At 41.0% G+C, this 16106-nt stretch overlaps 1 protein-coding gene across 1 annotated transcript; it reads left to right on the top strand.

Annotated features, from left to right (window-relative positions):
- The first annotated feature begins 358 nt into the window (after positions 1 to 358).
- On the top strand, positions 359 to 11263 carry HSPD1 (heat shock protein family D (Hsp60) member 1). The gene is made up of 12 exons (XM_078451042.2): positions 359 to 492; positions 1430 to 1605; positions 2758 to 3010; positions 4569 to 4651; positions 5171 to 5266; positions 5807 to 5900; positions 6167 to 6335; positions 8143 to 8242; positions 9257 to 9502; positions 10132 to 10306; positions 10586 to 10764; positions 10848 to 11263. Exons 2-12 carry the CDS (start codon positions 1432 to 1434, stop codon positions 10998 to 11000), a joined length of 1722 nt encoding a protein of 573 aa, XP_078307168.1. The 5' UTR covers positions 359 to 492; positions 1430 to 1431; the 3' UTR covers positions 11001 to 11263.
- Positions 11264 to 16106: the final 4843 nt, after the last annotated feature.

Genomic DNA, 16106 nt, shown 5'->3' on the forward strand with positions numbered 1-16106 from the left:
ACCAGCGCGCCGCGCGATTCGTCCCGAGAGTTGTGCGCCGGCCACTGACGCGAAGACGGGGAGGCGGAAGAAGAGAGGAGTTCTTTCTAGGCTTTTCTAGGCCGCCTGCCGGGGTGAAAGTACTAGCTCTTCGCCCCTCTCCCGGAAATGACGCGCTCTGAACCTTGACCCACAGAGAGCGCAGCGCTTCCCGGAAAGTTCTCGAACCGAGTACAGCCCGGGAACTAGCCTAAGCCGGACTGGGAGGGCTGAGCTCACTTGCCTGGCCCTGCGCGGGTAGGGAGGGGCGGAGCTGGGCGCGGCGACTGCCGATTGCGGGGCCCCGGTGGAGGGGAAGGGGTGGGCGCAGCCCGCGCACGCGGTGCCGCGGGGCGGGGGGAAGCGGCGGAGGGAGGGGACACGGGCTCTTTGCCGTGTGCGCCGTGCACTCTGTCCCTCACTCGCCTCCGACGGCCTGCCTCATCGTCCGCACGCCCTGCCGCTGCCCCGCAGGTATACGGCCTCCCCGCGCCGCCTCTCCCAAACGCCTGGGACCCGGGCCTTTCCCCGTCCGCTGCGGTCCTGCCTGATTGAGCCGGAAGGGGAGAGCCAGGGCTTCCCTACGGCGCCGCAGGCCCGGACCCACCGGGCCAGGCCTTACGGGTCCATGTCGGTGTCCATCACGTGCGGCGTGGATTGCTGGCCCGGGCAGGGCGCAGGGGGGAGGGCTTGCCCGGTAGTTTGTTTGCAGTCGGGGGCGTATATTCACGTGGGCTCTCGTTGCAGCCCTGTCCTGATCGACTGTAGGGCCCCCGGGAGGGTGGTCGCAGCCGCGTGGGAACCGCTTTTGGCCCCGTGGGCGGCTGGGGTACGGCATCTCCACCCTTGACCTTGCTGATGGCGTCCTAAAAACAGACACGTGGGCTTGGGCGTAGAGAGCCGGGCCTTGGCCCCCAGCATCGCGGCCCTGCGGATAGTTTGGTACAGTAGCCCTGAGTAGATACAAAGACTCCTATTACTAAACGGATTTTTGCACCGTCCGGAATATTTTTTTTCCCTTGGTCATTCTGGTTTATAACTTACTCCTTCCTGCAGATTTGGGTTTTTTAGGAGCACTTTTGGAGTGGATTTGCTCAGGAGGCTGTTTTAGCGGTGAAAGATTAACTCGTTTTTAGCGGCTGGGGTAGGTGGCCGTGGGGATTCACTGACATGGTGTACTTTGTGCTAGTTCTCTAGGTTAGGCGTGGGAGCGGCCTCTTCAAGCTTGCGTTAGTAGCTGGTGTTTGAACCTATGTTAACGTGGGCCGCGTGTAGGGCAGGGATCAATACAGCTTATATCTAACATTTCTTGTTTTGTGGTGTACAGGTGTCATGTTTGTGCTGTGCTGTAATGCACCACGGATAGTGCTAGTATAAATGTACTGATAATCTGATTGTTTTCCCCCAACAGAAATGCTTCGATTACCCGCAGTACTTCGCCAAATTAGGCCAGTGTCCAGGGCACTGGCTCCTCATCTTACTCGGGCCTATGCCAAAGATGTAAAATTTGGTGCAGATGCCCGAGCCTTAATGCTTCAAGGTGTAGACCTTTTAGCTGATGCTGTAGCTGTTACTATGGGGCCAAAGGTATCAATATTTTTATTTTATTGTGTTATAATTTATAGCATTCTGAATTAAGGAATAATATTTTAATGATGTCACATAGACAGTAAATACTTTAGTCTCCATTGTTGAGAAATCCCAGTTTACATAAAAGAGTTCGAAATTACCGCTTAATCTTTTTTTTTTAAACTTGATTTAACGGTCTTAAAGCTTAAGTTTTTTTTCAAATTCGGGAAACTTTATTTCATATGATGTGTGATGTAATCCAGTGGTAACTCACAACTCAAGGTGGGTTCCTAAACGGAAAGTAGAATTAATCTTGCTTGCCTGCTTAAGTTTTGGATTTTTTCCCAGTAGTTAGTATCAAATATTGACGTTAGTGTGTAACTTAGCTCCAGTAATACCTCAAGTATGTGTTTGTAGGTACTAGTTTTACTTTTCTGCTGTTCATTGTCTTCCAAAGCACATTTAAAATGTTAAATCTTCTTTAACTTAAAGAGGTTGGTGAGGAGTAACAACATAACTTGAGGCTTTTGAAGATGATGCACAAGTGTAGTGATGCGTGATTTCAGGTTAACGGTTCCAATATCAAAGTATTCATATGTACTATATAAAATATGGCATTTGCCTGCCTCACAAGTAGCACCTTTAATTCAAATCTAGAAGCTGCCAGTACTGTTTGTACCGTGTTTGAGATTTAACATTGAACCAGCCTTGGAAGAGTGAACTGTATTTGTCTTGCTGCTAGTATTTTAGTAACTAAATTTTAAAGCAAGTTTAAAAATAAGTTTCACATTATTTTCAAAGACAGCAGGCACCAGACAAAACTATAAATTACGTGAAGAGTATTCTGACATTTTATTATCTACCAAATTGATTTGGTTTATCTTGTGTTTTTGTTTTTTTATGAGATAACATCTTTCAGTCTAGGATCTATATCTTCCATAAAAGATCATCCAAAGTTATACACTTGGCAACAGAGAGGTCATTTTGTCTGTAACCTAAGAACACTGATGAACCTGCCTTTGAAATTACATGCTGCAGATCTGATTAAATAATGACAGTTTGTGTTGAGGCTTTCAAGTAACTACTTTTTTATTAAAAGTTCCTGTTTTACGCTAAATAGTACTTAGAGAGTATGTGATTCTGTCACTTTTTTTTTCTCTGCAATTCTAGGGAAGAACAGTGATTATTGAACAGAGTTGGGGCAGTCCCAAAGTAACAAAAGACGGTGTGACTGTTGCAAAGTCAATTGATTTAAAAGATAAATATAAAAATATTGGCGCTAAACTTGTTCAAGACGTTGCCAATAACACAAACGAAGAGGCTGGAGATGGCACCACTACTGCTACTGTCCTGGCACGCTCTATTGCCAAGGAAGGCTTTGAGAAGATTAGCAAAGGTGCTAATCCAGTGGAAATCAGGAGAGGTAGGAATGTCTTCATTGTCACCACAGTGTTTTGAAGAAAGTTGATTCTTATTTCTCCTTTCTCTTAAAAACAATCTTACATGGAGTTTTTCTTCAGCAAATAGCAATTGGATGCCTGGTTTATGTGATGGGTACTATGCTAGGCATTGAGAGAAATAGGACTAAGACATTCTTTGTTGTCCTTCCCTTCCCTGTGTCTAGAGACCCCCCAAACCCCCTCTTCCCCCCGCCACCCAAAGGAACAGTTTGGTGGAAGATACAGCATGTTCTGTATACCTTGAGGATAGTAAACTTGTGGGGATTAGAGCAGGGAGAGAGTATTAAACAGTTTTGCTATTTTACAGAGTAGGGCTAAACAAACTATATCATTCATCCAGGACGTCAAATTTAGTGTGTGTCTATACATAAAAGCAGGATTTGTTTTGTTTTGTTTTGTTTTTGCCTCTTAACAGCACATAATACATTATTGGTCTTCATTTTGTTCATTATTGCTTGCTTTGGGAAACTAGGCCACCATTTAAAGATCTCCTTAGCATGAGCTTCATGGTGATACAAACTTAAGTCCTGTCACTGCTGTTAATTAGCTGTGTACTAAAACTTGATTTTTTGTATCTTGAAAATGTAATTGCTGCTTATCTATAGGGTGTGTTACTGTCCAAATTAGAGAAGACTTGAGAGTAAAGTGGGGTGCCATTAACAATTTTGTCATAATTGGCATCCCAGCACACTGATGTATCAGCATCCCATCTATTTCAGTGTTTAAGGTACAAATGAATGTTTCATTAAAAGCAGTCTGAATATAAATCATGGACAAATGTTAATTGAGTTTATTAAAATTACTTCCCTGAAAAAATGATTGTTACTACATGCCTTTCTTTGGATTTATTTCTTGAAGTTACCCTTTATCAAAATAAAGGGAAGAGCCAGCACTCATCCCAGTTGAACAAAATGAGGTTCTCATGAATCCATACTGTGCTGCCGTTGACTGTTAAATATTTTATTTATAATTACATATTAAAGGAGGAGATTTCAGATATTAAAACCTGTAGGGGTATAGAGGTCCTGGGTGGCTCAGTCGGTTAAGCATCTGACTCTTGGTTTTGGCTCAGTTTGTGAGATCAAGCCCCAAGTCGGGCTCTGCTGACACTGCAGAGCCTACTTGGGATTCTCTCTCAAAATTAAAAACAACCTGTAGGGGCATAATCCCTTATTTTCAATTGAGAGAAATGTTGGTTGACCCTGTTGGAAACATGCAACATGATTGGACTGGGAATAGTTTACACAGAATGAGTTGAATGGTGAGATTCTTGAAATTATACACCATAGTTTTTTTTTCCTTAGTACAGTTTTCAGAATAATTTTGACCTGGTTCTTCATTTATCAGACTTCCTGTTTGAGTGTGCACCATCCAACTCCATGTGATTAGGAGAAGTGCCAGCACAGAAGTATTGTTTAGGCTATATTAACACATTAAAGCATTTAATATAAATTGGAATTTTTACTTGACAAGGAACCATGAGAGAATAAGCATTGTTAATGGCATTTATTCTTAAATCAGGTGTGATGTTAGCTGTTGATGCTGTAATTGCTGAACTTAAGAAGCAGTCTAAACCTGTGACAACCCCTGAAGAAATTGCTCAGGTAAGGAGTTGTCATATTTTACAATAAACATGTGATTTTATTCCGTTATCACATACCAGTGTTAGAATAACAACACTAACCAGTCACTAACATTGAAAGCATTTTTCTTACTGCCAAAAAACATTTGAAAATAATGCAGTGACCATAGCTGGAGTCTTAGTGGGCTGTCACTTTAGTTCGACATGGCTCTGAGTAAAACTCATTTTTTTTTGTATGGAAACTGTTCTTTAGTCATTTGTCAAAAGGTACATAGTTTTTGTCATGTTAGAATATTACCACTTTTTTTCGGGGTGTGGGGGGAGTCTTTTTTTTTAAGAGTAGTTGTATGTTTATGTCATATCTTTTAAAAACAATGTAGCCAAATGATAATTGAAAACAGAACCAACACTTCCTTAGAACTGTTAGACTGTATCTCCCACACACAGTATCAATTTGGAAGTTACTAGGAAAAGGAAAGGGAGCTGATTGAGAACACTGGCCTTAACTTTTTAACTTGGAAGAGTAACTTGATTGTTTTAGGTTGCTACCATTTCTGCAAATGGAGATAAAGAAATTGGCAACATCATTTCTGATGCAATGAAAAAGGTTGGAAGGAAAGGTGTCATCACAGTAAAGGCAAGTGTGATTTTTTTTTTTGTTTTTTTTAATTTTTTTTTTTTTTTTTTTTTTTGGTGTTTATTTATTTTTGAGACAGAGACAGAGCATGAATGGGGGAGGGTCAGAGAGAGGGAGACACAGAATCTGAAACAGGCGCCAGGCTCTGAGCTGTCAGCACAGAGCCCGACGCAGGGCTCGAACTCACAGACCGTGAGATCATGACCTGAGCTGAAGTCGGCCACTTAACCGACTGAGCCACCCAGGCGCCCCAAGTGTGTTTTTTATGATAGCTTGGTATGGGTTGTCTGGTGATCAAAACAGTTTTCCAAATAAAACATTCAAACTGTGTGTTACATATATATATAACACATCGAATCTAAAAATTCAAATATGTATTTTTGAAGTTTTTGCAGAATTGGGAGTTGGATGCCCTGGGGCATTTGCATAGTTCTGCCTGGATCCTTTATGATCAATGGGGTCTCCTAATCTGGTCCATAATTAAAAATTTTTGTGTTTCTTTAATGAAATTCATACAACTAATTGTTTAATTTGTTATAGGATGGAAAAACACTAAATGATGAATTAGAAATTATTGAAGGCATGAAATTTGATCGAGGTTATATTTCTCCATACTTTATTAATACATCAAAAGGTAAGAGCAAGTCAGTAAATGAAATAAAAAAAAATAGAGCTTGTCATGTGTCGAACTATAAGCATTAGGCCATACTTCTAAGAAAATAAACTTATGTATTCCAAAAGTTACTGTAAATGACAAATGAAAGTGGAAAAACATGAACTCAGTAGTCACTTGAAATGTACTGAAATTGGGTTATAGCTTTTTCATTTAAAGAAATTGCAGTTATTTCAAAATATTGTTAATGTTTTAACATTGATTTAAAATGTTCTTTGTTTTTGCAGGGCAGAAATGTGAATTCCAAGATGCCTATGTTCTGTTGAGTGAAAAGAAAATTTCTAGTGTCCAGTCCATTGTACCTGCTCTTGAAATTGCCAATGCTCACCGTAAGCCCTTGGTCATAATTGCTGAAGATGTTGATGGAGAAGCTCTGAGTACACTTGTTCTGAATAGGTAATAGGCAGTGGTGTTTGGTTTACATTTTCAGATGAAAGGCAATTTTTTGTATTGATGTTTGAAATCTCTATTACGTACCCTCACATTGAACCACTTGTGTTTGTATTTAGAGTTATGTGTGATACAGGTGTGCTTCATGAACTCTTGGTCCAGTTATAATGGTTCTTTGTTTTTGAATGGGTTCTATGTGAAAATCCATAGTATTTTGTGCAACTTTCTCATAAGATAGCCTAATTTTGTATGGTGTCCATTTTTTATTATGAATGTTTACAGTTGCTTAGAAGAAATGACTAAGTTTTTATCTGGAAAAATATTTTTACAATTACAATTTTGAATGAGAAGTAAACTGTCATTTTCTGAGCCTTAGATCAAAGTGTATTTAGCTATCAGCATTTTACATAATCTGTTAAAAGAAAAAATTAATAGGCTGAAATAAATTGGCACTCAATCTAAGATAAGTTGAGGTTAAGATAATTTTTTTTTAATCTATAATGTATTACTTTTGACTTTAAGGCAGGTGCTTAATGCTATAAACAGAATCTTAGGGCATTAAAAAAAAATAAGTAATCTCTACAGCCAACGTAGGGTTCAAACTCACAACCCCAAGACCAAGAGTTACATGCTCTTCCAACTGAGCCAGCTAGGCGCTCCTTAGGACATCATTAAAATGTGCTCCTAATCCTGGAATTGAGGTATCTTAAAAGTAATATTTCCAATTTTATTATAATGGAAATGCACAAAGGAAACAGGTATGTAGGAGAGTTACATGGCTTGACCCAAAAGCTCTGAGTGAGTTTACTTATCCTGGAATGTTTGGTAGCTTGGATTTGCTTTTTGGGATCTGAAAAGTCTTATTGTAGGATTTGAAACCAAAATAAAAAAACAATAGACCTACGGAGTTTCACTGAGCCATTTTACTGGTAGCTGTAAAGTTGGGTGTCTGATTTTCTTGGCATATTATCAGAGTTTACCCCTCTGATTTTTATTTGGCTCTAATAGACCAGTTTTGTTTTAGTGTCCATATATTCCTTCTGTTTCACTATCTGGTCTCAAGTGAACATTTCTTTGATTATATATTCCAGGCATTCAGTATCTGATAAAATTGCAGGTGAGCTTAATGTTATTATCAGTAATACTTATATTTATGAAGGAACCAGATTAAGAACACTGCTTGCTCAAATGTAACTGTAGTAGTAACTTGATTACTACTAAATGGAACCCATAGGGCAGTAGTAAATGCTCATTAGATCCCCAAATTTAATATTTAAATATTTTAAAATTAAAATGTAACTCTTCTGATTTTTGAAAATTATAAAATATTTAACACTATGTCATCGTTAAAGGTGTTTTGCTTATGATAATATTTTTGTTCCTGGGTCTAGTTTAACTGGAAAGTAAGGTCAGTAGTTTATTACGAAGGTGATTGGATATTGGCAAATACGGATGAATGGAAAGTTGCCCTTTCCTGTCTTAATTTGACCAAAAGTTGTAAGAAAGCCAAAAATTGTAAAAAGTGTGGTTTCCAGGGGCGCCTGGGTGGCTTCATCTGTTGAGTGTCTGACTTCAGCTCAGGTCATGATCTCACAGTTTGTGGGTTTGAGCCCTCCATCGGGCTCTGCACTGACAGCTGGAAGCCTGGAGCTTGCTTCAGATTCTCTCCCTCTCTCTCTGCCCCTCCCCTGTTTGCATGCTCTCTCTCAAAATAAAAAAAGTATGTTTCCTAAGTAATCATAGTACTTAGAATTTAAGAACTAGGTAAGCGTTTTTAAATTTAAATCTGATTTTTATTAACTGTTCTTAACAGGCTGAAAGTTGGTCTTCAGGTTGTAGCCGTCAAAGCTCCAGGTTTTGGTGACAATAGAAAGAACCAGCTTAAAGATATGGCTATTGCTACTGGTGGTGCAGTAAGTAAAATAAATGTGATGTTGGTTTACTGAAGGTTTTATACTTCCAGGTCTGAAGTTTATAGGTAAATTTTATATTTTTCATGGTCAGATATTATCTAAACTATTAATTTGTGTTTATGTTGGACGTTTAGAAGGTATAGGTTGGATTAAATGCTGCTAAGGTCCCTTGTCTAACTTACCATGAGTCTAGCCCAAGAATAGGGTTATTTGACTAATTTGTTTTTTTGTTTTTTAATTTTTTTTTTTTAATGTTTATTTTTGAGAGAGAGACAGAATGCGAGTGGGTTGGGACAGAGAGAGAGGGAGACACAGAATCTGAAACAGGCTCCAGGCTCTGAGCTGTCAGCACAGAGCCCGACATGGGGCTCAGACTCACAAGCTGCGAGATCATGACCTGAGCTGAAGTCGGACGCTCAACCGACTGAGCCACCCAGGCACCCCAAGACTAATTTGTTTCTAAGAATATTGGCTGGGTGGCTCAGTCAGTTAAGCATCCGACTTCGGCTCAGGTCATGATACAGCTCGTGAGTTCAAGCCCTGGGTCGGGCTCTGTGCTGACAGCTCAGAGCCTGGAGCCTGCTTCAGATTCTGTGTCTCCCTCTCCTCTCTCTGCCCCTTCCCTCCCTCTCTCTTGCTCTCTCTCTTAAAAACAGTAAAAAAAATTTTTTTTAATAAAATAAAATACTGTAGAAACCACATAGGATTTAAGAGTTTAGGCCTAAGGTCCAGTCCTGATATCACCAAAAATATGACCTTTGAGGAGTTGTTTGAGTTTATACTTTCCTCAAATAAAGCTAATGTTAATTTGATTAACTGAGAAGTTGGAAATGCAGTGGGAAAACTCTATCAAGTCTTCTCTGGACTAGTCATAATCTTAAAATCTCATGTTTCAAAGAAATACAGTATTATAAGATGTTTTCCTCATCAAAACACCCATGTGATGTATTACTGACAGACTTGGTACAGTGAAAAACTAAGCTGCAAGTGGTTCATTTTTAAATGTTTTTGTAGGTGTTCGGAGAAGAAGGGTTGACTCTAAATCTTGAAGATGTTCAGCCTCATGACTTAGGAAAAGTTGGAGAAGTCATTGTGACCAAAGATGATGCCATGCTCTTAAAAGGAAAAGGTGACAAGGCTCAAATTGAAAAACGTATCCAAGAAATCATTGAACAGTTAGATATCACAACTAGTGAATATGAAAAGGAAAAACTGAATGAACGTCTGGCAAAACTCTCAGATGGAGTAGCTGTGCTGAAGGTAAGATTCGTTGTTGTAAATGAGCTTCCTAGGTTCTGAGCTCAAGAATGATTTTGTTTCTGTGGTATTCCCCACTAGGGCCATGTAACTAAAATGGGGAAATAACTTCATCATGGAGATATATATTATACAAAATTTCTTTGTTGGAATATTCCTTCCTTAAAACCAAGATGTTTTGTTAAAGATCAGGCTGACGTTGGACTGATGTAGGACACTGTACTCACCCTATTAGCTATTTAGTCATGCAGTCACTTTTAACAAGTAGGCAACCTTTTTTACGTGGTCTTTTTTTTGGTGTTTTTTATTTGTTTGTTTTTTAAGTAAACCCAGTGCAGAGCACCTAGGTGGCTCAGTTAAGCGTCTGACTCTTGGTTTCAGCCCAGATCATGATCTCACGGTTTGTGAGTTCAAGCCCCACATTCAGTTCCGTACTGACAGTGCAGAGCCCGCTTAGGACTCTCTCTCCCTCTTACTCTGCGCCTCTCCCACATGCCCTCTGCGTGTGTGTGTGTGTCTCTCGCTCGCTCGCTCTCAAAAGTAAATAAAAAAATCCAGTGCTTTTTAATGACTCTTGCCAGCTAGCATCTTGAATCAGAGAAGCCCATACTAACTGGAATTTTTATTCTTAGGTTGGTGGCACAAGTGATGTTGAAGTGAATGAAAAAAAAGACAGAGTTACAGATGCCCTCAATGCTACCCGAGCTGCTGTTGAAGAAGGCATTGTTCTGGGAGGGGGTTGTGCCCTGCTTCGGTGCATTCCAGCCTTGGATTCAATAACTCCAGCTAATGAAGATCAAAAAATTGGTAAAACTGCCTTACAAATGAGTTTATTTGCAGCGTGATTTTAGTCTGCTGTAATAATATTGTTGCCCATCAAATAGAACAATAAATCACAAAACAATTACCAGTATAACAAAGGAAGAATAACACTAATAATCAGAGGACAGATGAAATCACATCTCTTGGGGGGGGAATGATTTGACCTGTGGAATTTCCCAGTTGGGTTTTCCCTGTATCAAATTGTGTTGTAATTTTTACAAAAGAAAGAATGAAACCAAATTTGCTAAAATTTGTTTTCTTTAGGTATAGAAATCATTAAGAGAACACTCAAAATTCCTGCAATGACCATTGCTAAGAATGCAGGTGTTGAAGGATCATTGATAGTTGAGAAAATTATGCAGAGTTCCTCAGAAGTTGGTTATGATGCTATGCTTGGAGATTTTGTGAATATGGTAGAAAAGGGAATCATTGATCCAACTAAGGTAAATGGTTGGCCATTTTCTAAAAATGCTTTTTTATTTTTTACTAAGGATAAAGGTAATATTTTATCAAACTTTTTCCTTAGGTTGTAAGAACTGCTTTATTGGATGCTGCTGGAGTGGCCTCTCTGTTAACTACAGCAGAAGTTGTAGTCACCGAAATTCCTAAGGAAGAGAAGGACCCTGGAATGGGCGGAATGGGAGGAATGGGAGGTGGTATGGGAGGTGGCATGTTCTAATTCCTAGAATAGCGCTTTACCATTGTTAATGAACTGTGAGAGGAAGCTCAAGGCAGTGCTCCTCAAGAATAACTTCAGAGAAGTCAGTTGAAGGAAATGACTGAAGAAAAGGCTGGCTGATGTTTAAGAAAATCACTATAACCATCAGTTACTGGTTTCAGTTGACAACATATAATGGTTTACTGCTGTCATTGTCCATGCCTACAGATAATTTATTTTGTATTTTTGAATAAAAAGACATTTGTACATTCCTGATAACTGAATGCAAGAGCCATGTACCAATGTACTGCTTTCAACTTAAATCACTGAGGCATTTTTACTATTATTCTGTTAAAATCGGGATTTTAGTGCTTGCCATCACCAGATGAGAAGTTAAGAAGCAGCCTTTCTGTGGAGAGTAAGAATAATTGTGTACAAAGTAGAGAAATATCCAATTATGTGACAACCTTTGTGTAATAAAAATTTGTTTAAACTTAACTGTGTTAGCTTTTCTGTGACCTAGAAGATAAGAGAAATTGAAAGCCAATAGACAAAGAGGGGTAGGGGTAGGATTTGGTACAAGTGTGTGAAACATTTCTGCATGTAGCATATTCCCGTTTCTCTTTGCTACAATTATGTTACTACGTAGATAATGAAATTTTAATATTTTTTATTTCTTTTTGAAAGGCAGAGAGGGAGACACAATCTGAAGTAGGCTCCAGGCTCGGAGCTGTCCACACACAGCTCCACTCCAGGCTCGAACCCATGAATGGTGAGGTCATGGACTGAGCCATTCAGGCACCCTATGGTAATGGAAATGTTTAAAGGTGACAACTGATTGCTGTGGACACTATTTTATGTGTTGAGGTCTGGTCATAAAAGGGGCAATTTGTCATTTCTTGTGGAGGTTATAGTTACTGCTTCAAACCCTCAGCATAATAAATGGATTCCTGTTGGGTACCCACAAATGAGGAGGGCAGGGTGTGTAGAAGGGTGTGCTTCAGTGGAAAGGGAGGTATGCCATTCGAGCATAATGGACAGTGAGGAAGGGCATCCTTGCTTGGTGGGGTCAGCCCAGTGTCTTCACTTTTATTTAAGAACGTAAAGCAGATTTTTGGCTCAATGCACTGGAAACAGTATGGAAATGTGTGTGGTTTTTTTTTTTTTTTAATGTTTATTTTTCAGAGCACGTGAGCAGGGGAGGGGCAGAAAGGGAGGCAGAATCCGAAGCAGGCTCTGTACTGTCAGCGCAAAACCCAGTGTGGGTCTCAAACCATCCAACTGTGAGATCATGACCTGAGCCAAAGTCAGACACTCAACCTACTGAGCCACCCAGGTACCCTGAAATGTGGCCTATTTTTAAAATAGTACCTGGGTGTGGGGCATGTTGGGGGCAGGATGATTTGCAAGACGTAACTTTGCTTTCTAGATTTACTATATTATGAGTTGAAGGCAACAAAATCTTGCCTAACAACATCTAAGTTCCTGCCTTCACCTGTGCCAAGGACCTAGTCTGTCTTGGCTACAGAATGTAAATCTGCTCTAGATGGGAAGGATCTTGCCCGCCACTCGGTTTGGTCTTGGGGCTGCTGCTTAGAGACTGGTAGAAGCTAGTCATTGAGGCAGTGCTCTCCTTGTATACAAAGCTTGGGCAGAAACAGGAATAATAAAGTCCATCACAGACCAAAAGCCAAAGTCACTTGAAATCTGCACCTAGGAATACCTGTGCTTTCCTTGGTTTAGAAAAAGAATGACCATTGGGGCGCCTGGGTGGCTCAGTCGGTTGAGTCTCCGACTTCGGCTCAGGTCACGATCTCACGGTCCGTGAGTTCGAGCCCCGCGTCGGGCTCTGGACTGATGGCTCAGAGCCTGGAGCCTGCTTCCGATTCTGTGTCTCCCTCTCTCTCTGCCCCACCCCCGTTCCTGCTCTGTCTCTCTCTGTCTCAAGGATAAATAAACGTTAAAAAAAAAAATTTAAAAAAAAAAAAAAAAAAAAAAAAAGAAAAAGAATGACCATAGATTAAAGGAGACTGAATAATGGGCATTTTAAGTGAATACAACTTGCCTAGAATGTAGTTTTAGCTACATAAGTAGCAAAAGGCAAACCAGTTTCAAAAGAGAAACCTTAGAGAAAGGGTTTAATATAATTTATTATCTTAAAGGCCAAGCTCAGGGTGCCTGGGTAACTCAGTTAAGCGTTCGACTTCGGCTCAGGTCATGATCTCCCTGTTCGTGGGTTCGAGCCCCGTGTGGGGCTCTGTGCTGAAAGCATGGAGCCTGGAGCCTGCTTCAGATTCTGAGTCTCCTTCTCTGCCCTTCCCTTGCTCGTGCTGTCTCTCAAGAATAAGTAAACGTTAAAAAAATAATAAAAATTTTATAAATGTTTTTAATGTTATTTTTGAGAGAGTGTGAGTGGGGGAGGGGCAGAGGGAGACACAGAATCCAAAGCAGGCTCCAGGTTCCGTGCTGTCAACGCAGAGCCTGACCCAGGGCTCGAACTCATGAACGTGAAATCACGACCTGAGCTGAAGTCTGACGCTTAACCGACTGAGCCACCCTGGTGCCCCCCAAAATTATTTAAAGGCCAAGCTAGGTGATGAGAAGGAAAGGTAAGAGATGAGAAACACCTGGACTTTGAAAGATTATTAGAGGGGTGCCTGGATGGTTCAGTTGGTAAAGTGGCCGACTTCGGCTCAGGTCATGGTCTTGCAGTTCACAAGTTCAGGCCCCACATCGGGCTCTGCACTGACTGCTCAGGAGCCTGCTTTGGATTCTGTGTCTCCCTCTCTTTTTGCCCACCCCCCCTGCCTACTCAGACTCTGTTCTTTCTCAAAAAAAAATAATAAAATTTTAAATTAAAAAAAAGATTATTAGAATGACCAGTCTAAAGAGAGCACAGGAGGGGAAGAAAATAGTGTTATGTGGTAGACCTTAGACTAAATGTAGTACTGCATTAACTCTAAACAGTCTTGGATTGGGGACTACTTATTAAACCTACGCTACATGTAATGTAAACAGGCTGTGAGAGGTTAAGTAGCTTATACAAAGTCTCAGCTATTAAGTGGCAGACCCCAGATTTAAACCAGGTTTGAAGAACTTAAACTCTTAAACCAAAGAGGCAGCCTGGAATGAACTCCTAAACGAGGATTAGGCAATTGTAAAACCCTCTGAAAGCTGCAGCCAGAGAAATCGATAGATTGGGAAAGTACCTTTTCCCTGTTACTAACCTTACAGATAGCAGGAAGGCATTTCTGTTCCCTCTCTCCACCCCTATACTCTGGGACAAGAAATAGAATCATACAGGAAAATAGAAAAGACTTACAGATTCTGCCATCTGAGAGTCCCCCAATGAAAATGCTGCCTCACCTGGTCACCTGACAGTGAAACTCACTAGTCAGCGTGCCCTACATTAATGTCAATAAGCTTTTTAGTATCTTGATTTCAAATATTAATGGACAAACATGAACCATTAGACAATCAAGCCTCAGCATGAAGGAGAATAGCAAAAACCATAAGGGACCTAAGGGAAACTTTAAAAATTGTAATATGTTAAAGAGATCTTGTTGCCATAAACCGTGGCTCAGTTCAGCATCTTCACTTCAGCTCAGGTCATGATCCTGTGGTCCATGAGTTCGAGCCCCACATCAGGCTCTCTGATGTCAGCTCAGAGCTCATTTTGGAACCTGCCTCCTACTTTCTGTCCCTCCCCCACCTACACATTCTCTCTCTCTCTCAAAAATAAGCATTAAAAAAATGAACAATTAGAAAACATTCATGGAGGAGCGTCTGGGTGGCTCAGTCAGTCAAGTATCCAACTCTTGGTTTTGGCTCAGGCCATGATCTCATGGGCGAGATTGACTGCAATGTTGGGCTCCATGCTGAGCATGGAGTCTACTTGGGATTCTGTCTCTCTTTCCCCTCTCCCCTGCTGGTGCTCTCTGTCGCTCTTGCTGTCTTAAAACTTTTTTAAAAATAGGGGCACGTGGTTGCCTTAGTTGGCTAAGTGTCTGACTCTTGGTTTCAGTTCGAGCCCCACATCAGGCTTTGTGCCGGCAGCACGGAGCCTGCTTGGGATTCTGTCTCCCTCTCTCTCTGCCCCTCCCGTGCTTGCTCTTTGTCTCTCAAAAATAAAAACAAAAATTTTAAGTAAATTTAAAAAACATTCTTGGAAATTAAAACTGTGGCAAATGTAAAATTAACAGAGGGCTGGGAGACAGAATTGAGGAACTCTAAGAGGCATATCAAAAACATGGAAAATCGGAAAAACAAAGATTTAATACAAGGGGCACCTGGCTGGCTCAGTCAGTAGAGCACGTGACTCTAAATCTTGGGGTTGTTAACCATGTTGGGTGTGGAGATTACTTAAAAGTAAAATATTTTTTATTTGTTAGGTGTTTACTTTCTTAATCTGAGAGAGGGAGAGAATCCCAAGCAAGTTCCGTACTGTCAGTAGAGAGCCCCGTGTGGGACATGATCTTACGAACCATGAGATCATGCCCACAGCTGACATCAAGAGTTGGACGTTTAACCGAGTCACCCAGGTGCCCCTCAAACAATTTTTTTTTTAAGTTTTTTGGTTTTTTTGAGAGAGAGGGTGTGCACATGTGGGGGAGAAGGGCAGAGGGAGAGAGAATCCCTAGCAGGCTCCATGCTCAGTGTGGAGCCTGACTGAGGGCTCAAACTCAAACCGTGAGATCATGACCTGAGCCCAAATCAAGAGTCAGATGTTTGACTGGACTTAATACAAGAGATAGAATGTCTAATTGTTTAGGAATACCTGAATGATAGAACCAGAGAACATGGGGAGGAAATGATCAAACAAATGATTCAAAGAAATTCCTCAGAATTGAAGGAATAGAGTCTGACTGAAGGGCTCTCAAGGGGCCCAGCACAATTAGGGCCAGGCAACAGGACAGCATGCAGTTTCAGACTACCCAGGATAGAGTAGATTTTAAAAGCTCCCAGAGGGCACCTGGGTACCTCAATCAACAGACTGTGGCTCAGGTCATGATCTTGCAGTTCATGAGTTCAAGCCCTGCGTCAGGCTCTGTGCTGACAGCTCAGAGCCTGGAACCTGCTTTGGATTCTGTCTCCTCTCTCTGTCCCTCCCCTATTCACTCTCTCTCT

The sequence above is a fragment of the Panthera onca genome, chromosome C1 (assembly GCF_046562875.1).
Source record: "Panthera onca isolate mPanOnc1 chromosome C1, mPanOnc1 haplotype 2, whole genome shotgun sequence".
Lineage (NCBI taxonomy): Eukaryota > Metazoa > Chordata > Mammalia > Carnivora > Felidae > Panthera > Panthera onca.

What these genes read in the sequence shown, in the direction of transcription:
- HSPD1 (XM_078451042.2), top strand. Translation starts at nt 1,432, where the DNA reads ATGCTTCGATTACCCGCAGTACTTCGCCAAATTAGGCCAGTGTCCAGG. An exon ending in CTATTGCTACTGGTGGTGCA is followed by an intron (nt 8,243 to 9,256) that starts GTAAGTAAAATA and finishes ATGTTTTTGTAG; the next exon opens with GTGTTCGGAGAAGAAGGGTT. An exon ending in GAATCATTGATCCAACTAAG is followed by an intron (nt 10,765 to 10,847) that starts GTAAATGGTTGG and finishes CTTTTTCCTTAG; the next exon opens with GTTGTAAGAACTGCTTTATT.